We start from the raw sequence: 21,956 nt of genomic DNA on the forward strand, positions 1-21,956 counted from the left end.
CAATTGTACATATTGGACCATCTCAGTGTCACCCAGCTATAGAGGGACATTTGGTCTTGAAGTGGATGTTGATAAAACTGTAGCTCCCTTTTAATAACAATGAAGACAAGAAAATGAACCTTGCAAAGGAGAAAGCTTTCTGGTGCAGCAAGCACCAGATGTTAGATAGCTGGAGTGAAGGGTTTTTGGCTCTGCCCCTGCTCAAATAGCAGGGGAATAAAGCTCCAGGATTTTTGGAGAACAGAGTCCAGGGTATGTAGATTCAATTCCAAACTGGCTCCCTCCAGCTCTAATGGAACCAGATACTGGATTTGGTAGACCATATTTTGTAGGTCTGATTTAATTCTTTTCTTCCAAACTGATTGGTAACTAGGGTCAAAGTGAGAGATCCAGATTAAAGATCAGTTTTGACCACAATCCAAATTGATGTAGCTTCATATGGGCCATGAGAGAAACTAGCACAAACTCTAAACATCACAAAGAATTAGCTACACATCAAGGAGCTCAGAGTGGAGGTCTTAAATCTTGATAAATCTGCATCCTGCAGATGACATAATTGCCACCTCATTCCAGCAAAAAGCAGAGTTGGGTTGATAACCCACATGGTTTTCCGTGTGGGATGGCAAGCTAACGGCCTGCATGTTCCCTGGGCAAATGGAACAAGCAAGAATGTAAGGTTGGACTTGGTAGGGGTCTCTTTTGGGGACAGTTGCATATTTGGATATTCTCCAAAGGAGGTAGTAGTGCAACCTCTTGCTGGGAAGGAGGGGAAAAGTTGGCTATGTCATTTTCTGAACCTTTGCCCAAGACACAAATATTGCATTGACAGAAAGTAGCATGGGAGAGAATCTTGCAGACAGGAAAACAAAGCTCTTTCAGGAGACAATAGTAGGTAGGGGCCTCTAGTCAAACTTTCATTCCAAGAAACTAATTCCAAGGTGTCCGCAAATGAAGGGGCTCTGGTTTTTAAGAAGTTGTGTCTTAAGTTTGTCAAGGGCATTAATACTTGACTTTGACTTTTGCAGGAGATTCACGGAAGACGGTGCTAACTAAGCCAGGGGAGTCTTCACCTGAAGTAATTAATTACCTGGGTAACAAGGCTTGCGAATGTTACATCTCCATCGCTGACTGGTCTGCAGTGCAAGAATGGCAGAATGCAGTCCATGACTTGAAAAAAAACACCAGCAGTGGCTCAGTTAGTTTAAAAGCGGACTTCAACTACATCAAGTAAGTTTCACTGGCTTCTCAGCTGTTCTTTGCCACAAGGAAATGTTTCAGTCAACAGAGATGCTTAGGACATCTCACCTGTGTGACAGAAGAAAGGAAGGCAAGAGGAGAAGATATGTGAGGTCTTCCTGGAGATGGCAGTCTTGTAATTTTGAGCTGTAGTGGTTCTGCTTCCTGGTTCTTCATTACTAGCAAGATTTTTTTAAAAATAAAAAGTAGGCCACCCTCCCGTATAGATATTTAAGGACGTAAGCAGTGCCCTGCTGGATCAGATCCCTGGCCCATCTAGTCTAGCAGTCTGTTCTCACAGTGGGCTACCAACTGCGCAAGGAAGCCCACTCGTCTGTCAGAAGATAGCCTTCAGAGGCAGTCCTACTGCTCTCAAGGCTCATAGTCATTGATCTCCAGGAATTAGTCCAATCTAACACCTTCTCTTTTGCCCATCTAAACAATTCAACTGCTCTTCTTGAATGTATATCAAAATTGAAATAGTAATGTAACATGGACTGTTTGCAAAGATTTTGCACTCTACTAATTCTGTATATTATATCTTGTGGTGACCTTGCCAAAAACAGATTTTACTTATTTTTTCCATTTACATTTTAGGATAGTCATTCAGAAGAGTAATACCCTCAGGTATAAACTCTGAAGGGCAACATAGTGGGTTGGATGAAAGGAGCAGATGAGGCCAAAGAGAAAACAAAATGGGCAAATCCATTATTTTCCTCTCTTATCTCTTTCTAGCATCCATTTCTCTCTCTCTCCCAAATAGCAGCCTGTCAGAAAGAGAGCAAGCTTTTTTTGTAGAGGTTTGAAGCAATCTCTGAGCTTGCAGAAATAAAGCAGAGCGCTGCTGGTTGAGCTAAATTAAGAAATAGGTTTGATTTTGTTGCAGGTCTCTGAGCAGCTTTGGAGCTGGAGAACTTACCGAATGTACCGAACAACTTGAGCTGCTTCCTGGGGAAGACATCAACCTGCTTATTGGAGGAGCCAAAGAAAAAATAGGTATTCCAAATGAAAGGTTATCTTGACAGGAAGATTTGTTGGGGTGAGGCTTAATTTCCATGCATATCCATTGGTGGTTGTGACTTCGTCTGTTGTGAGGTTAAAAAGCCAACCGACCTGAAGTGAATGGATGTTAGCAACTATATATCTGCTAATACTTGTTGTAGATATGAAGAAGCTCCTTCCAAACATGTTGTCTCCCGATCCCAGAGAACTTCAGAAAGCAATTGAGGTTCAGTTGTTGAGGAGCTCCGTGTGTCTGGCAACAGCTGTAGGCTACATCGACCAGGAACAGAAATGGCAACCGATGACAGAGTAAGCTTTCTGTGGTGGTTGAACTGCTGGTATAGGTTAACTTTGCATTTATGGAAGGAGAGCAGCTTGAATAATTCTTTGCTGTGCAACTTTGTTTTTCAGGAACTTGATAAAGTATTTGAAGCAGACTTCCCGCATTGCTCTTGGACCCTTAAGGCTGGCCACCTTGACCGTTTCTCAGTCTTTGCCAGTACTGAGCACGCTGCAGCTGTACTGTTCATCTGCTTTGGAAAATACAGTGTCGAGCCGGCTGTCCTCAGAGGTATATTTCTTTGCCTCCTGAAGGACAGGACCAGGATCAGATATTGATGGGTGCACGTGCTTGTAGCCTGCCTGGCCCAGTGCATGAATTTAGAAACTCTGACCTTGAGAGACTTCATTGTACGATACAGAACCAAGTCCAGACCAGGCAAAATAACAAAGTAGGGTTGTTATTCTCAAAGTATTAACATAAATCAGTTAGGTTTACAGGATTAATATCAAGTCCTGCTATGCATCTATTTGCATACAAATGTTACATAGAATCGGTGCTTTCAGGAGGGGATTTCATTGTGCGTGTTTCATAACCAGTCTTCCTTTTATGAAATTCATTTATTTTTTATTTAAAAGATTTGTGTGGGCACCCATCTTAAACAGCTCTGGGTGGCTCACAACAGCAGTAAAGCCAGTAACTATAAACGTAACCATAAAACAGTAAATCAAAGCAAAAGAAAAACCCTGCACCTTAATCACCCCCTTAGGATGCTCTGCAGCAAGCTCCAATCACCCTTGTTCCGTTCTTTCTATCCCATTCCATTCTATCCTATCCCAGCGCCCAGTAAAAAGCCAGGTCTTGATGGCCTTCCGAAAGGCTAAACGGGTGAGGGCCTGCCGAATTGCCGGGGAGAGGTGATTATAGGTGGGGCAGTGTGGTGGATTGCAGCAGAGAGCAAGGCTATTGGGAAGGAGGGGGCGCATTCCAGGAAGGGAAAGGAGAGAAGAGGCAACACAGTCCGCAGGGGGAGCGTGGGACCCAAAAGAGGTTCAGGGTAGCCACTCCCTAGAATCTCCCAGGGTATACCCCCTAGTTGCGGTAGCACAGATTTAGTCTGGCAAGATTCTGTCTATAGGGTGTAAGCAAATAAAGGAACTGAACTCGACTGTTTCGCCATTTTCCTTGGGCTGGGCCTGACAGGCAGCCACGGAAAAGGCACGCTTCCGAGGTCCCACTAGGTGGCAGGATTTCAGGGAAGGGATCTGGAGCCTGCCTACCCTATCCGATCTGGTGGGATGGGCAGATATTCTTAGGGAGAGGCGGTCCTGCAGATAAGCGGTTCCCGTGCCATGTAGGTCTTTAAAGGTGATAACCAGCACCTTGAATTGCACCTGGAAGGAAACTGGGAGCCATTGCAGCTCACACGATAGAGATGTAATGTGGGTGAACCTATGAACACCCAATACTGTGTGCGCTGCTGCATTCTGGACCAGTTGTAACTTCCGAGTGGTCTTCAAGGGCAGCCCCATGTAAAGCACATTGCAGTAATCCAACTGGGAAGAGTCTGAGGCGTGAGTGACCATGAGCAAGGCCTCCGAGTCCAGGAAAGGGTGCAGTTGGGGCACAAGATGGACCTGTGCAAAGGCCCCCCCCAGCCACGGCTGCCACCTATTCATCAAGCAGGAGTCGCGAGTTCAGAAGGCACCCAAATTGTGCACCAGCTCGGTCCAGGGGAGTGCAACCCCATCCAGAGTCAAAGATGACAAAACTCTTGGGGGGCGAAAACCCCAGAGCCACTCCACCTTGCTAGGGTTGAGCTGAAGATCCTTACAGCCTCCGGACAGCACCGCAACAGCATTACCTGCCAGCCAAGGGTAGAGATGTATAGCTGGGTATCATCAGCATACTGATGATACTGTGCCGGTTCTGTCGGATGACCTCACCCAGCGGTCTCATGCAGATGTTAGAGAGCAGAGACCCAAACCCTGAGGCATCCCGCACTGCAGGGGCCTGGGGTTTGACCCCTCCTTGCCCACCGACTGTGACTGGAACTGGCCATGGAGAATGGAGGAGAACCACTGCATATTATAAAAGTATAGTTTTTATTAGAGATTTTCACATGAATAAAAGATAAGCACGACAAAAATACAGAAAATGAGATTAAGAAAGAAAAGATGAGAAAAAGTGCAGAAAAGAAAAGATATTTAAAGAAGCGATTTCCAATCTTCTTTAAAGAGGTTACAAACAAACTTAGTATCACTCCACCCCATAATCAGTCTTCTAACCTGCATAAAACTGCAGACCTTTGTCCTTAAAAGCTCACATCAGCCCCCTTCAGATGTGTGAATTACTAGAAGTCATAGATGCTATGAATGGTACTTTCTTATTTTTTCCACACTCAGACTAGAGAGCTCTAGTGTTCATTTTGACTGGGCCGTGTACTCGAAGCCTCAAGACCTCCCAACCCAGAGGGATCTGTATGATGGTGGCTATATTCATATCCACTACTAGGAGGCACAATAGGAACAAAAGGAGCCACAGTGCCTCCTAGAGGTCGGTAGTAAATATGACTACTCTAATACCCGAAGTCTGCTGGCACGACCACTGACTTTTCATTACTGTATTATCAAACCCCTATGACTAATGAAGAGGTGTGTAGACTGTGGCATCCAGCACATACTTTGAGAATGTGTGCAGGGCCTGTGTAGGAATGTTTCTATTCGAAGCTTGAGGAAAAAGCTGCTCAGAGGCCTTACAGCCTCATCAGGCACTCATCTCCCCTGTTTTTTACAGGATTGCCTCATTCCCTTGTTCAGCGAAGCATTGCGTTCATGTAAGCAACATGACGTAAGACCGTGGATGCACGCTTTAAGATACACCATGTACCAGAATCAGTTACTGGAGAAACTTAAAGGTATAGATGCTAAATACACATGCATTTTGATAAGGAGGAGATACTAGAATTGTTCCTCTGTTAAAAGTTTAGTAGTTGTATTAGTCTGCAGTTTGTTTCTTGTAAAGGATCATATTATCTCATGAATTTTTGTTTGTTCTGTTTGTATCAGTTATTCCTGGGAGAAATATAAAGTGCTTTCCCCTAGAGTTAAATAGAAAATAAAATTGCTCAACCGGATTTTCTGCCTTAAAGTTTAAAAAGAAAGAAAGACTGTTTCATCAGGATTAGTTACCCTTTGGGTTTAAGACAACCTAGCAGTTGAAATCATACTTTTAAATAAAAGAAACCGTTATTTAGATTCAGCACATGGGCATATTATTCAAGAGGAGGGAGCGGATATCTGTGGTCTGTTACATAGGATTCCTTTAGTTTATTACTTTTGGACTTCTGTGTTTTCAGAGCAAAGTATTCCGGTTAAAAGCCATTTAATGGAACTGGGGCTGACTGCCGCGAAATTTGCTAGGAAGCGTGGGAATGTGGCCCTGGCCACACGACTGCTCGCTCAGTGTAGCGAAATTCAGCTGGGAAAAACCACCACAGCCCAGGATTTAGTCCACCACTTTAAGAAGCTGTCGGCGCCAATTCAGATGGATGAAAAATGGGGTCCTGAGCTCGAAATAGAAAAGACCAAACTGTTATACACAGCCGGTAAGTGCCGCTTGGGTGATGTTCTCAAAAATCACTTTTCAGGGCTAATCACGTGTACCTTCATCTGGCTTTAATGACATTTTCAGATCAAACTGTTCACGTGAGACATTTACACATGTCTGATTTTCAACATGGGACTCAGATCAAGATGAAAAATTAAATTTAAGCATCCCTAAATTTGTGGCACCCCTTGCTGCACCAGTAGAGTGCCAAATGGGGATTTTTTACTTTTAAACTTTTAAGATGACTGTTTCCCAAAATCCAACATGGTTGGAAAACAGCAAGACATTTTGAGAAAACATCTGCAGCTAATCCTTTAGGTTAATGCAATGAATATTATGGTTCTTTGCTTTTGTCAGTGAGCCTTTCTAGCTGTCCCTTTGCCCCCCGCCCCCAGTGGGTTGTTAAGGCAACCTTCGTGTCTGAAATGTGTGGAGCTGAAATGGAAGCTTCTTGTTCTACCAACGGTCTTCCCTGTCCTCAGGCCAGTCAACCCACGCCATGGAGATGCTGAGTTCCTGCGCCATATGCTTCTGCAAGTCGGCCAAAGCTGAATATGCTGTTGCCAAGTCTATCCTTACGTTAGCCAAGTGGATCCAAGCTGAGTGGAAAGAAATTTCAGGACAGTTGAAGCAAGTGTACCGAGCGCGACAGCAACAAAATCTGACTGGCCTTTCCATGCTATCCAGAAACATCTACAACTTGATTGATCTGCCATCTGTTAACTCCATTGAGGAGGACTATCCGAGGATTGAAAGTGAATCCACAGGTAAAAGAGATTCAGGGCTGTTTTCTGCTCTATTGACATCAGTCCTGGAATGGGTGGTACCATGCCATTCACCTGAGGTCTTCATTCTCTCGGCTTGTTAAAATTAAGCGTTCGGAGTGTGGCCCGCTGGCTTTTTTTTGAGATAACCATGCCATGCTTTGTTCTATTTCTCCAGTAAACATTGGTGTTGGAGAACCCGATTTCATTTTGGGGCAGCTCTATCGCCTCTCTTCAGCCCAGGCTCCTGAAGTCGCTAAATCGTGGGCAGCTCTGGCTAGCTGGGCTTACAGATGGGGCCGGAAGGTAGTTGACAATGCCAGGTAAATCCGATTCTTAAAATTGATGTGGCCTGCGAATATGTTTCAAGTTAATAACTTTCTGTAAATGGATTTCAAGTGGAATCATTGTAAGCCTGCCTCGTCCAATGTTTGAACCTCTGCTGTAGAGTCACTTATTATGAAAGGGCATCGTATTTCCTGCAGTTTTAAAATGAGGATGTCATCATGAAACAAACAGATTGATTTTCTTAATCACAGTTATAAAATACAGCTTCCAGTAAATCTAACTTGAATCTTGTAAGCTTTTCATAAGTGGTTTTTCACATGCAGGCTTGGCACATAAAAGAAATCACTATAAGATCTCTTTTAACTTCAAAAGTAATGCATTGGTTATTTTGTCTAACTTTCCAAATATTTCTGTTGCATTTTGAGAATCATAGTTTTGAAAAAAAAAAAAACTGCCATTGATTCTGTTGGCTTTGTGGCCCTAAAGTTTTTATTTTCAGTTGCTAGCCTGTGTGTGGGGAAGATAATTGAATAAAAGCAGTCTGAACAGTAGGATATTAGAAAAATGTTTCATTCTGGCAAAGCTGTGTTTGCACCATCCAAATAACTTGCTTTTGGAAAAAATCTGTGATGTTACAGTCAGGGAGGTGTGCGCTTGCTGCCAAGAGAGAAATCTGAAGTTCAAAGCCTGCTTCCAGAAAACATTACAGAAGACGACAGAGAGAAAATCTATGGCATTCTTGGACAGGCAGTCTGCCGGCCTGCTGGGATTCAGGTTAGTTTAAATTAATGGGAACATTTGCAGATGAATAATGGCTGAAAAGTCAGAAATTTTCTTTAGTTACAGAATTAGGGCTGTGTAACAGTTTAATATGAAACTGTTAAATATTAATCAAAAGGCCAATGTCACTAGATAACTACAGCATGGGCATTTCTTTATATAATATATTTGAGGACCATGTTCTCTTGTACAATAAATATAAGAAAGGTACAAGAGATGGCACTTAGGCGTTGTAAATGTAAATGATGCCACTTTGATGTAAATAAATGAACAGCATGAACCTGCATAAAACTAGCTGCTTAAAAATACCCTTGGCTGAGATCAGATGAAAAATAGTCTTTGTATGTTTTATTTGCCAACTTGTAATCTGCTTCAGTGACATTCAGCTGTCAGAGAAAGATGAGAGATAATCTTTACATTTAAATTTCCCTTTAGGATGAGGATATAACCCTTCAGATTGCAGAGAATGATGATAATGAGGAAGATGATATGGTTGATGTCATCTGGCGCCAGTTATTGACAAGTTGCCCCTGGCTTTTGGACCTGGAAGAAAATTCAACCGAGGGCCTCATCAAAGTGTGGAGAAAAGTTGTAGACAGGATCTTCAGCCTTTATAAACTCTCCTGTAGTGCCTATTTTACTTTCCTTAAACTGAATGCTGGCCAGGTACGCAATTATGCATTTTGATTACTGTGCAAAGCAAGCTGTTAAGCTGGTGAGGTCTATGAAAGCAACTCTTCTGTCAGCACAGCTTCTTTCTTCCTTCGATATTACAGGTTCCTCTTGATGAAGATGATCCCAGATTGCATCTCAGGAATATTTCAGAACAGAGCACTGACGATGTAATTGTAATGGCAACCCTGAGATTGTTAAGGCTGCTTGTGAAACATGCTGGGGAACTGAGGCAGTATCTAGAACATGGACTGGAAACTACTCCTACAGCTCCATGGCGAGGTATGGAAATTTTTAGCAGCTTGGAATTCCATTCTCTTAGTCTTTAAGCTGTTTTAGAGAAATAAAACCAACTTGAGATAATAGGCTGGAATTGATAGTTTTCTTCTCTAAGCTGCGTGCTGATTATATTTGCATTTCATGGGGCTAAATTTTGAACATGGTAGATCTGATAAAATTACACTTTTTTCCTACCCTAAACTTAAGGAATTGTGTTATTTTCATCTGTAATATTGTTGAATACTTCACTAATGCATGCACATTTCTTACCCTTAGCTTCACAGTACGGAAATAGAATCATTTGTGCGTTAGGAATTCAAAATATTTTTTCTTGACAGGGTGTGAGAATGTATGACAAATATAGAATAAGTATGACAACAATTTGCTAAAAAGGCAAATGAATTTTACGATGCATTAACCCAAGTACAGGCTTCAAAATATTGACTGTATTCTGCATTGGTCTGATTCCACCACTTAGAGTTTTGTACAGAGCTGGGTTCTACTGGGTGAGATAGCTATTTGTAGTAATGCTTTTAGATGACAAGCATTTTTACACTTGAGCTGCAAGGCAATAAAGTGTGGTGCACATGTTAACAAGAGATTATACTTGTTAGTAGGTGTTTCAGGGCAATAAGACTTGCAGTTTTAAGTTGTCAAATGCAAAAATGACAGTTGTGTTTTTTTGGTTGCAGCGTGCAAATTAATTCTTTACACTGTCTACTTTTTATCTTCATAAAGGCATAATTCCTCAACTCTTTTCACGTCTGAATCACCCTGAAGTATATGTTCGCCAGAGCATTTGCAACCTCCTCTGCCGAGTAGCACAAGATTCTCCTCATCTTATACTGTACCCTGCAATTGTTGGCACTATTTCCCTTAGCAGCGAATCTCAAGCTTCAGGTATATTTAGCTCAGTATCTTTTGAAGTGTTTCATTTCGTCAGGTAATTTATTTTTAGCAGTGTTGCAAGCCTTCTTGCCAGCAAATAAATATATAGTACATGCTTTATATCTCTTTCATAATGTTTTTAAACACTGGAGTATGTTGCTGGGAATCTGTAGTCAGTATGAAGCACATTATCTTGGAGACCCCCAGTGTCATGTGAGCAGAACATCCCTTATTTATGCTGTTTCATTCATATGGAAGTCTCCCCTCCCCTGAAATCTATCCGGAGGGTCCCCCCTTCTCAAGAATAGACTTCCAGGAAAAGAAAGCTCCATTTTACAAGCAGTGCTCCATTTGTAGGTCATCTCCAAGCAATGGAGACACACACACATACACACCCAAAAGGAATCTGGGGAATTTTGTATTAGGCTAAATGTCAGAAATAGAAGGAATTGGATTGACATTCTGTTGGAACAAATGGCATCACCCACGAACGCTGATGCAGGTCTATCCCAGTGTTTAGCTTCCATAATCAGCCACCTTTAACAGTTTCATGGCTCTGATCCACCTTATCCTTACGCTGGACTAAGACCACTGATGTTGCCAATGCAGGCTCACATCAGTTTGAAGATTTAGAGATAAACTGATCAAGTGGACTCTGGCAATCTCTGGTTGACTTTTGGATTTTTGCCTCATAAGCCTAACCATCTTCTCCCTTGAAAATTAGGGAGCAAATTCCCCTCCACAATTCCTACATTTCTGGGCAATATTCAAGGGGAAGAACTGCTGGGCAGTGAGTGTGATGGGGCCAGCCCTCCAGCTTCTCAGGAGAGCCTAAAGGATGAGGCCAAACTGGGCTTCAATGAAGATCAGGCCATGATGCAAGACTGCTACAGCAAAATTGTAGAGAAGCTGTCAGCTGCAAATCCAACAATGGTATTACAGGTATAGTTTCAGTCTTCTTTGTGCTGGCTTGGGTTGAAGTCGGACCCTCTGTGCTTTAACAATTCTGGCTTAAAGCAGGAGAGAATCCATTTTCTTTGCATCTGGGAAAAGCGCCTTGGGAAATCCATTTCTGCTATTGTATTGTTAAAACAAACGGCCTGAAAACTTTTTTGTTGATGTCGATCTAGGTTCAGATGCTCGTAGCAGAGCTGCGTCGAGTCACTGTTCTCTGGGACGAACTTTGGCTGGGGGTCCTTTTGCAGCAACACATGTACGTCCTCCGGCGGATTCAGCAACTGGAGGATGAAGTAAAGAGAGTCCAGAATAACAATACCCTGCGCAAGTAAGCTTTCTGTCACAATGCACAAAATGATGTGCTGCATCCTGAAATGTCCTCTGAGAAATCAGTTGGATGGTTTCTCAAAGAATTTTTTAGTAAAAAGCCTTTGAATTTTATTCTTTTTCCTTAAAACACTGTACTTTACCCCTCAAGCCCCCAGTCATGTTAACTGTAAATCACAGAGACATTAACATCTGTAGAAAAAGTTCATGGTCTCTTAATCTTCTGTGCACTATGATTTTTATGACTAGTAGGAATTAAGTCTCACCTTGCTCTCAGCTTCGTAATGGAATGCTAATCAAAACTTCACAATTTTGGGAAAAAATGGTGCTGATAATATCAGTATTCTTCAAAAAAAAAAGAGGCAATTTCCCCTAACTGCTCTTGTTTTTCCCCCCTCCCTTAAGAGAGGAAAAAATAGCCATCATGCGTGAAAAGCACACAGCCTTAATGAAGCCCATCGTATTTGCTTTGGAACATGTGCAGAGTATCACTGCAGCACCTGCTGAAACACCCCATGAGAAGTGGTTTCAGGATAATTATGGGGATGCAATTGAAAATGCCTTGGAAAAGCTGAAGAACCCTTCAAATCCTGCGAAGCCGGGAAGCAGCTGGATCCCTTTCAAAGAGGTAGCTTTTTTTGCTCATCTAGTTGAATTAGAAGCAATTGTACAGTGTGTGCGTTAGAAAATGGCGGTTACGGCTCAGAGTATCGAAGAGTTCACTCTGGTTTGTGCAGTTTGATGTTACATCCCTCTCCAAGCGCATTCTGTTTTGATTGTGTGAAGAGGAGGGACTTGGAACGGTAACCACCTTGATCCATCCATCCCAAGATAAAGCTTTAGAATTAGCGAAACTCTCCCTATATGATGAGGCTGGAGCTTGCCTCCAAAGCTTATTGCAATAGGCGAAAGAGCGGATTTTAGTCCATAACATAAATAATGGACCTCTCTGGGATTTTTTTTTTAACAGCTCCTTTGTAGAATGTAGAGTTAATACATTGACTGGAATGGTTCAGCATTTTGGACCTTTTCTTAAACTGTCTATGTTTAAAAACAGGTGATGCTCAATCTTCAACAGAGAGCCCAGAAGCGGGCCAGCTACATTTTGCGCCTAGAGGAGATCAGCCCCTGGCTGGCTGCCATGACCAACACGGAGATTGCTCTCCCTGGAGAAGTGTCTGCCAGAGACACAGTCACCATTCACAGCGTAGGGAGTACCATCACCATTCTACCAACCAAAACCAAACCTAAGAAGCTCCTGTTTTTGGGCTCTGATGGGAAAAATTACCCCTACCTTTTCAAAGGTAAGGTTTTTCAGCGATTAGGGCAGAATACTTTTAGTGATGAGAGAGTCACGATACATCCTAGATTGCTTTCAACCTAAGCTACTCCCGTTGGCTTTTGGATCAGTTTAATTATTAAGTTGGCAGATGCACACACTTACAGAACCCAGTGACACTTCTAGGAATCTCTGTAAATGTCCAGTCAGTGTGCTGCGCAGGAACATTAACTGCATAGGCCTTAAAGAGAGCCACATTAAATTTAAAAATTTAATTAATGTTTAATTAATTACATTAAATTAAAAAATAATTAAAATTTAAAAATTTGATTAATTAAATTAAATTTTAAATTGAATTAATCACATTAAAGAGATCCACCATCCTCATATATATATATTGCAGAGCTAGATGAAAGACTTCTTCCTCGGGAACAGAAGGCACCTCTTCCATTTCCCATCTGAGTGCCACCTAGAGGCTAGCATCTCTTTGTTACATTCTGCCTGATCCTTTCCTTTTCTCCCTCGTTAGTGAAAGAGAGTTTGTGGAAGGAGCGCTGCCTTTTTCCACAGCCATAAAAAGGGCTGGGAGAAGGAAGGAACCTTTGGGTTGCAGTTCTCATCAGGGCAAATCTCAAAAAGCAGCCTTTTAGTCTTTGCTGCTGTAGAAAGAACACGCTTGAAAAAACCCAAGCACAAAACCCAAGGGAGCCTGCGCCAGAAGCAAATAATGGAAGTCCCACATAACCTTCTGCATCTGCTTTTCTATGCAGGACTTGAAGACTTGCATCTTGACGAACGGATCATGCAGTTCCTGTCAATTGTCAATACAATGTTTGCTACTATAAATCGTCAAGAGACACCTCGTTTCCATGCCAGGCATTACTCGGTTACTCCTCTGGGAACAAGATCAGGCCTGATTCAGTGGGTGGACGGAGCCACTCCTTTATTTGGGCTTTACAAAAGGTGGCAGCAGCGGGAGGCAGCGTTACAAGCACAGAAGGTAAACGTAACACGCGGCTTTCACACCTTTGAAGACTCTCCATTGTTCAGCATTAACATTCCATAAATTACTGCATTTTGGTGGGGTAGCATAAAACTGATCAGATTTTTTTTCCTGAGGTTATTCTTTGGAATGTACCGATTCCCATTCCGGTGCTAAATGATTTCCATTGGATGGCTTAATTTCTTCATCACCTATAGCTGGAGAGTTTAGGAGAGCATACATAATTGAAGCAGGAAAAGACACCTGAGCTTAGAGAGCAGCCATTACCCAACCTGATCCTCTCCAGCTCACTGTAACTCCCATAATCCCTACTGGCTGGGGGATTCTGGGAAGTCTGATCTAGATGGTATTGGGCTATAACCCCTGTAACACCTAGTCTGGGACCTCCTGGGGGTACTAGTTAGACAAGTTTGGCCTCAAGGCAGTGAGAGCTGTGCATTTTATCATGCTGGGTGTGAGCATCATGGTTGGGCAGTCAATAAGCAATATAAATTATTACTTTGTATGTACTTATACTGAGGAAAGAACTGATTTTGCTCCTCACTCAGTTTAGAGCTTAGTAATTCACATGGTATTATTTCTCCTTTACACAATAAAGTGGATACAAGATGCATCAGCTGACAGGCAAGTCATATAATACTTAATTTAGAGGGGTTGTGTTTTCTTGTCCTATCCAGAATAATGTGGTTTGTAATGAGAATGGTAAAAGGGGTAACACCTTTAAGATCTGTTATCCATCGTAAATTATTGGCTGGCCACTGATACAGTGGGGCAAAGAAGTATTTAGTCAGCCACCAATTGTGCAAGTTCTCCCACTTTAAAAGATGAGAGAGGCCTGTAATTTTCATCATAGGTATACCTCAACTATGAGAGACAAAATGGGGAAAAAAATCCAGAAAATCACATTGTCTGATTTTTAAAGAATTTATTTGCAAATCGTGGTGGAAAATAAGTATTTGGTCACCTACAAACAAGCAAGATGTCTGGCTCTCACAGACCTGTAACTACTTCTTTAAGAGGCTCCTCTGTCCTCCACTCGTTACCTGTAGTAATGGCACCTGTTTGACCTTGTTATCAGTATAAAAGACGCCTGTCCACAACCTCAAACAGTCACACTCCAAACTCCACTATGGCCAAGACTAAAGAGCTGTCGAAGGACACCAGAAACAAAATTGTAGACCTGCACCAGGCTGGGAAGACTGAATTTGCAATAGGCAAGCAGCTTGGTGTGAAGAAATCAACTGTGGGAGCACTAATTAGAAAATGGAAGACATACAAGACCACTGATAATCTCCCTTGATCTGGGGCTCCATGCAAGATCTCACCCCGTGGGGTCAAAATGATCACAAGAATGGTGAGCAAAAATCCCAGAATCACACGGGGGTACCTAGTGAATGACCTGCAGAGAGCTGGGACCAAAGTAACAAAGGCTACCATCAGTAACACACTATGCTGCCAGGGACTCAAATCCTGCAATGCCAGACGTGTCCCCCTGCTTAAGCCAGTACATGTCCGGGCCCGTCTGAAGTTTGCTAGAGAGCATTTGGATGATCCAGAAGAGGATTGGGAGAATGTCATATGGTCAGATGAAACCAAAGTAGAATGTTTTGGTCTAAACTCAACTCATCGTGTTTGGAGGAGAGAATGCTGAGTTGCATCCAAAGAACACCATACCTACTGTGAAGCATGGGGGTGGAAACATCATGCTTTGGGGCTGTTTTTCTGCAAAGGGACCAGGACGACTGATCCGTGTAAAGGAAAGAATGAATGGGGCCATGTATCGTGAGATTTTGAGTGAACACCTCCTTCCATCAGCAAGGGCATTGAAGATGAAACGTGGCTGGGTCTTTCAGCATGACAATGATCCCAAGCACACCGCCCGGGCAACGAAGGAGTGGCTTCGTAAGAAGCATTTCAAGATCCTGGAGTGGCCTAGCCAGTCTCCAGATCTCAACCCCATGGAAAACCTTTGGAGGGAGTTGAAAGCCCGTGTTGCCCAGTGACAGCCCCAAAACATCACTGCTCTAGAGGAGATCTGCATGGAGGAATGGGCCAAAATACCAGCAACAGTGTGTGAAAACCTTGTGAAGACTTATAGAAAACGTTTGACCTCTGTCATTGCCAACAAAGGATATATAACAAAGTATTGAGATGAACTTTTGATATTGACCAAATACTTATTTTCCACCATGATTTGCAAATAAATTCTTTAAAAATCAGACAATGTGATTTTCTGGATTTTTTTCCCCATTTTGTCTCTCATAGTTGAGGTATACCTATGATGAAAATTACAGGCCTCTTTCATCTTTTTAAGTGGGAGAACCTGCACAATTGGTGGCTGACTAAATACTTTTTTGCCCCACTGTATTTAATATGACATTAAAGGTGTGGAATGACGATTCTAATAACCCAACGCTCCTTGGATTGAGCTGAGCTGTGCAAACAACATTTAACAGACCATGTTTTTATGACCAGGATTCTTACCAGGCCCCACAAAACCCAGGAATAGTACCCAGACCCAGTGAACTGTACTACAGTAAAATTGGACCCGCCTTGAAGGCAGTTGGTCTTAGCCTGGATGTCTCCCGTCGAGACTGGCCTCTGAATGTAATGAAGTCTGTTTTGGAAGAATTAATGGAAGCCACGCCACCCAATCTTCTCGCTAAAGAGCTTTGGTCATCGTGTACCACACCTGATGAATGGTGGAGAGTGACGCAGGTAATACATTAAAGACTTTGGATGTACGTGGTGTATTTATCTGTACCACCCACTTTTCATTTGGATTTGTCAGACTCCTTTTCTGAAACGTTCGGAGTCTTTTCCAAAGTGGTTTCTCTCATTTTATAAAGACATAACCCCAAGTACAGATTTCAGAGTTACGTAATGGCTCTGGAGGTCCATTAATTTTGATCGTAACTGGCAGTTCTACTAAATGCTTGTCCATTTGGGGGATGGGGACTTGGAGGACGATTCCATGTCCAGGTGTGACAATTCCCCAACCAGCTGTTAGTCAAACAACACTGGAAATAGAAAAACATGCATGCACGATACTTCTCCCTCTCTGCTATGACGCACACAAAAGACACGATTAGCTTTACTGTGAATAAATTCTGTGCATGTGTTGACATTGTTCCCTTGAGGGGTTTTCATATTTAGAATGCACTTATTTAAGCATGGGGGGGAGGGTGAGAAAACAGATTTCTTACAATTTAAACTTTTTCCTCCTCCAAGTCATACGCAAGATCGACTGCAGTGATGTCTATGGTTGGCTACATAATCGGTCTTGGAGACAGACATCTGGATAATGTTCTCATAGACATGACCACAGGAGAAGTTGTTCACATAGATTACAACGTTTGCTTTGAAAAAGGGAAAAGCCTTCGAGTGCCAGAGAAAGTCCCGTTCCGGATGACCCAAAACATTGAAACTGCATTTGGAGTAACAGGAGTGGAAGGGGTTTTTAGGCTTTCTTGTGAACAGGTAAGCTGGTGGATAGTGGCTAAAAATGAAAGATTTGATCCTTGAGAACCTTGCTTTCTGTTTCATTAGGACTGGCAGTATTGCTTATTCCCTTTCCAAAGAGACCTGTCTAGGCCCTGGCACTAAATGACCTGTCCTTAGATGTTGGACAGAAACACTCCCTTTCTGTGAATGTTGATCTGGGCTCACATGTAGCACAATTGTTCTTAAAATAGGTTCTGCACATCATGCGTCGAGGACGAGAAACCTTGCTGACGTTACTTGAAGCCTTTGTCTATGACCCACTCGTAGACTGGACAGCAGGGGGCGAAGCAGGGTTTGCTGGAGCTGTGTATGGTGGTGGGGGGCAGCAAGCAGAGAACAAGCAAAGCAAGAGAGAAATGGAAAGGGACATCACCCGGAGCCTCTTCTCTTCTAGAGTCGCAGAAATAAAGGTATCAGCATTCTTGCAGTGGGTTTACATTCAAAAGACCTAGATGTATTAAATTTGAGGAGCAGTGTACAAATGTTATTACCAACAAACATTGCAGTAATTTTAAATTATCGTAGAGGAGTACAGAGATGGCCTTGAAGAAGAAAATTCAACAGCTGTTAAGTAAACCAGCTTAGCCTGGGAAGGAGGGAGAGAGTTAGAAAGAAACTCAAGAGTGCCCCACCTTGATTCTCTTTGGTATAAGAGTGGGGAGAGAGAATCTCTGTTAGTGTTTCAAGATTCTGTTATACCCTTTAACAACAAAGTAAAGTTGCAGTAGTCCTTGGGCAGTCGGTTTCCTGACCTGGCTTACTTTGAAGGGTTGACAATTACAGCATTTCAAATACTCTTTCTTTCTGACAGAAGTCAATTTATACTTTAAATTTTAAAAAGTGTTCCTCAGCTACACTCAGTTTAGCTTACTTGTAATGTAACATTTGTTCACAGGTCAACTGGTTTAAGAACAGAGATGAAATGCTGGCTGTAATTCCTAAACTGGATAGCAGTTTAGGGGAGTATTTACATTTGCAAGAGCAGCTGACAGATATTGAAAAATTACAAGGCAAATTGTTAGAAGAGAGTGACTATCTGGAAGGTGCTGAAGGGATTGATCATCCGTCTCACACATTGCAGCACAGGTAGTTATTTTTGCTAAATGACACTTACGTTTGGTGAGTCTCAAAATGTTTTATGAAACCTCAGGCAACTATAGTTGAGAGGCCATGTTCTGGGTCTAAAGGTGAGAAGACCTGGATACTTTGATTGTTCTTCTTTAGTGCTTTTCTTAAAATGTGAAAACTGCCACAAGGCTTACAATCATGCCAATGAAGCGTACAAGGACTTTAGAAAAATCATGTATCGCACTGTAAAAATCAAGGAGTTTAGAAGTTCATTATGGTGGTCTTGGCTGATTACTTATGGTTGATCACCTGTGAAGATCAACACGCTTAAACACTACTTCAACACGCTCCTACTTCAACTTTAACATGTTTATCAACTGTTTAACTAAAGGCAATTTATCTGTTATTTGATTCAGTATTTTTAAAGGAGAACTGCTAAACCAGCTCCAGATTTTTAAAATAGCCTGTTCAGAAACAATTAGGTTCAGTCCAGTTAACAGATGTGCCCAGCGAATAAATATCAAACGTTGTAAAGTTGATAATAACTCTCTAGAAATTTTGAGTTCACCTGTGGGTCTTCATAACCCCCCCCTTTTTTTTTTAAATGCAGGTATTCTGAGCATACGCAGCTGCAGTCTCAGCAGAGAGCAGTGCAGGAAGCAGTCCAGGTGAAACTGAACGAATTTGAGCAATGGATATCACACTACCAAGCTGCTTTCAGTAATCTGGAAGCAACTCAACTTGCAAGTCTGCTTCAGGAGATTAGCACCCAGATGGATCTTGGTACGAGACTGAGGGTTGGCTCTATTCTAAGACAGGATGCGGGGACAGACCGACTATTAAAAAACCAGTTGTTGGCTTTATTTAATTATATTATGCCTGTTCACAGTAGGGTACAGTCATTGCAAGTAGTGGTTTCAGAGGCCAATATACCTTTACAAATATAGCTAGCATATTTAGTTTGCTGTCATACAATTCTGGAGTTGGAAGGTGCCATTTGAGCCCTGGAGTCCAAACCCCTTTGCACTGAGTACAAGAAAGCCTGTTCAAAGTAATTGCTTCCATGGTTGATCTGCTCTTGCTACTAAGACAGTTTGCCCTAACATTCAAGTGGAACATTACGTGGTATCCTGCCATCAACTGAAGAATGCAGTGGCTATCTGGTCCAGGGCTCCGCTGATGTCCCTTTGAGTTCCAGAGAGAGTTTTTGAGTGTTTTTCTCTAACATGAGTAGATTTGAATGGTTTTCCTGGTGTTTGGTTTTTAAGGTCCTCCAAGTTATGTGCCTGCAACTGCCTTTCTTCAGAATGCTGGCCAGGCACACTTGATCAGCCAGTGTGAACAACTAGAAGGAGAGGTTGGTGCTTTTCTCCAGCAGAGGCGCTCAGTTCTACGTGGCTGTCTTGAACAGTTGCACAACTATGCCACCGTAGCGCTTCAGTATCCCAAAACAGTGTTTCAGAAGCACCGGGTTGAGCAGTGGAAAACCTGGATGGAAGAACTCATTGTTAACATGACAATAGACCGTTGCCAGGATCTTTATCGCAAGTAAGATTTCTGTCGAACCTACAGAAGGAGGGAGGATTAAATAAGATTCAGTTTCTGATCAAAATATTAATTTCTTCAAAGCTGACTCTTAAAAGTGCTATATATCAGCATGTGAAATATTCATTTTTTTCCTGACTAACCAAAAGTATTTTGACTCCTGTAGCAATAACACACTTTAACTTTTCCAAGTTTGGTTGCTTTTTAGTACCTTTTAATATACCTTTTTCAGTGTTTTCTCTAAGAACCTCGAGGAAGATTATAGTGTTTAACAGTGGGACACATTCAGTTCATGCTAAGTTGACCAGCTTTTGCATTATAGCAAACCATATAGTGGAATGTTCCCTTAAAAAAAAAGTTACAATTTTGTTGCTTCCCCAGGTATGAAATTCAGTATGCTCCTCAACCTCCTCCAGCTGTGTGTCAGTTTATCAGTACCACGGAAATGACTTTGCAACGCTATGCGGCAGATATAAACAGCAGGCTTATCCGACAGGTAGAACGGTTGAAGCAGGAAGCAGTCACTGTTCCAGTGTGCGAGGAGCAGTTAAAGGAAATTGAGCGTTGCATTAAAGTCTTCCTCCATGAAAATGGAGAAGAGGGTTCACTGAGCTTAGCAAGCGTTATCATCTCTGCTCTCTGCAGCCTCACCAGGTGAGATGCTTGGAAAAATGGATTCATTGGTTGCTAATCTGCCTTTGGAGACTTCTTTCGTTTTTCGAAGCATTTTTGATATTTTGGTTTTACTGATTGTAATTCATAAACTACTGCCATTGTGCTATCTCCCTTTGTTGTTACTATAGTTTGTAATCTTTACTTAGTGATTTATACTGTGTTAACCAGGTATTCTTAGTCTAAAGCCGAATAGTGATTTTTAGTTTAAAAAGTGATATATTTGTCATAATTTCATAAAAAACGAATGATATATTGCAAAACTGTAATCTCCATGACATTTTGGATCCCACGTTTCCTTATTTGTATCCTACTATTTGTACTTCACTGTTTCATTATTCTTGTATCCCCTTTATCTTGGTTTATATTCTTTCTTTCAAATGCTTGGTAATAAACTGCCTCAAATTTCATGCACTATTTTTAATACCTCCCATGAGCTTTCAGAGGAAAAGACTTGGAATGCACGGGGGAAAAAGAACAGCTGTGTTTACCAACAGAATTAATTTCTTATTTAGGCGCAATTTAATGATGGAAGGTGCTGCGTCCAGTGCTGGAGAACAGCTTGTTGACCTGACGTCAAGGGATGGAGCTTGGTTCTTGGAGGAGCTGTGTAGCATGAGTGGCAATGTCACCTGTCTTGTCCAGCTCCTAAAACAGTGCCATCTAGCCCCTCAGGATTTAGATATTCCTAACCCTGTTGAAGCATCAGAAGCGATTCACCTAGCAAATGGAGTTTACATCTCCCTTCAGGTGAAATACGTTTTTAATACATCTTGTTAATATACAAAGCCCCCACCCCCGTTGGGATAAATCATACTTTGACTGGATTTGAGTTACTCATTTTCTTAACACGTTAGAGAAAGGGGCTGGGTGGAGTAAACCTGAAAAGGGATCTAAACCTGCACCATTATCTTAAAATAAAAACAATTGAAAATAGGGGGTCAGGCTTATGCCTATGTACATGTGTTCTCATATTGGTGCCCTGAAGGTACTTTGTTTCTTCAAGCCTATTTAGAATAAAACGAGGCCACAATGAAGTCTTACGGTCTACACCAGGGTTCCTCAACCTCAACTTTAAGATGGGTGGACTTCAACTCCCAGAATTCCCCAGCATGGTTGGCTGGGGAATTCTGGGAGTTGAAGTCCACCCATCTTAAAGTTGCTGAGGTTGAGGAACCCTGGTCTACATGATGTCTTCCATGGAAGACAACAGAAAAATCCTAATTTAAGTGCTGCTGACTGTTTCAGTTTGGATGCCTCTGAATTTGGAATGTTTGTGTTCTTCTGACAGGAACTGAATTCAAATTTTCGTCAGATCATTTTTCCAGAAGCTCTTAGGTGCTTAATGAAAGGAGAATATACCTTGGAAAGTATGCTGAATGAACTTGATAACCTCATTGAGCAAATAACTGATGTTCCTTTGCAAAACCTGGTGGAGTCTCTTCAGGCTTACTTAAGAAATGCAGCCATGGGGCTTGAAGAAGAAACACATTCTCACTATATTGATGTTGCGAGGTAAAGAACCAACAGCTTTATCCTTCATTTGACCTTGAGTTCATTATATCCAGGTGGAAGAAGCTTTTCATTAATATCTGGGAGAGTAAAATGGGCAAAAGGATCAGTAACTCATGATCTTGTCCTCTTTTAAAGAGATTACTGTAGTGCACTCTGAATGGGACTGCCTTTGAAGACTACCTGGAAGCTGCAGTTGGTACATAATGCAGCAGCCCACTTTTTGATGAATGAGAGTCATAAAACACGAAGCACTGGTTGCCAGTAAACTTCCAAAATCAATTCAGAGTG

The 21,956-nt window shown here is 42.0% G+C and overlaps 1 protein-coding gene across 1 annotated transcript in view; it reads left to right on the forward strand.

Annotated features, from left to right (window-relative positions):
* SMG1 (SMG1 nonsense mediated mRNA decay associated PI3K related kinase) overlaps positions 1-21,956 on the forward strand; it is a 64,310-nt gene that overhangs the window by 30,612 nt on the left and 11,742 nt on the right. Inside the window, exons 25-50 of the mRNA XM_088148118.1 lie at positions 1,026-1,227; positions 2,123-2,232; positions 2,400-2,547; positions 2,650-2,809; positions 5,315-5,435; positions 5,877-6,125; positions 6,610-6,894; positions 7,070-7,214; positions 7,818-7,953; positions 8,395-8,625; positions 8,736-8,913; positions 9,649-9,810; positions 10,523-10,740; positions 10,929-11,083; positions 11,488-11,710; positions 12,140-12,386; positions 13,132-13,361; positions 15,840-16,082; positions 16,596-16,844; positions 17,060-17,278; positions 17,764-17,954; positions 18,547-18,719; positions 19,205-19,484; positions 19,863-20,135; positions 20,669-20,903; positions 21,445-21,668. Coding sequence (XP_088004244.1) covers positions 1,026-1,227; positions 2,123-2,232; positions 2,400-2,547; positions 2,650-2,809; positions 5,315-5,435; positions 5,877-6,125; positions 6,610-6,894; positions 7,070-7,214; positions 7,818-7,953; positions 8,395-8,625; positions 8,736-8,913; positions 9,649-9,810; positions 10,523-10,740; positions 10,929-11,083; positions 11,488-11,710; positions 12,140-12,386; positions 13,132-13,361; positions 15,840-16,082; positions 16,596-16,844; positions 17,060-17,278; positions 17,764-17,954; positions 18,547-18,719; positions 19,205-19,484; positions 19,863-20,135; positions 20,669-20,903; positions 21,445-21,668 — 5,287 coding nt within the window. The remainder of the gene's footprint in view (positions 1-1,025; positions 1,228-2,122; positions 2,233-2,399; positions 2,548-2,649; positions 2,810-5,314; positions 5,436-5,876; positions 6,126-6,609; positions 6,895-7,069; positions 7,215-7,817; positions 7,954-8,394; positions 8,626-8,735; positions 8,914-9,648; positions 9,811-10,522; positions 10,741-10,928; positions 11,084-11,487; positions 11,711-12,139; positions 12,387-13,131; positions 13,362-15,839; positions 16,083-16,595; positions 16,845-17,059; positions 17,279-17,763; positions 17,955-18,546; positions 18,720-19,204; positions 19,485-19,862; positions 20,136-20,668; positions 20,904-21,444; positions 21,669-21,956) is intronic.

This window comes from Python bivittatus, unplaced genomic scaffold (genome assembly GCF_059951505.1).
Source record: "Python bivittatus isolate LINGU-HERP-01145 unplaced genomic scaffold, Pbiv_v1 ctg000560_np1212, whole genome shotgun sequence".
Classification (NCBI taxonomy): domain Eukaryota; kingdom Metazoa; phylum Chordata; class Lepidosauria; order Squamata; family Pythonidae; genus Python; species Python bivittatus.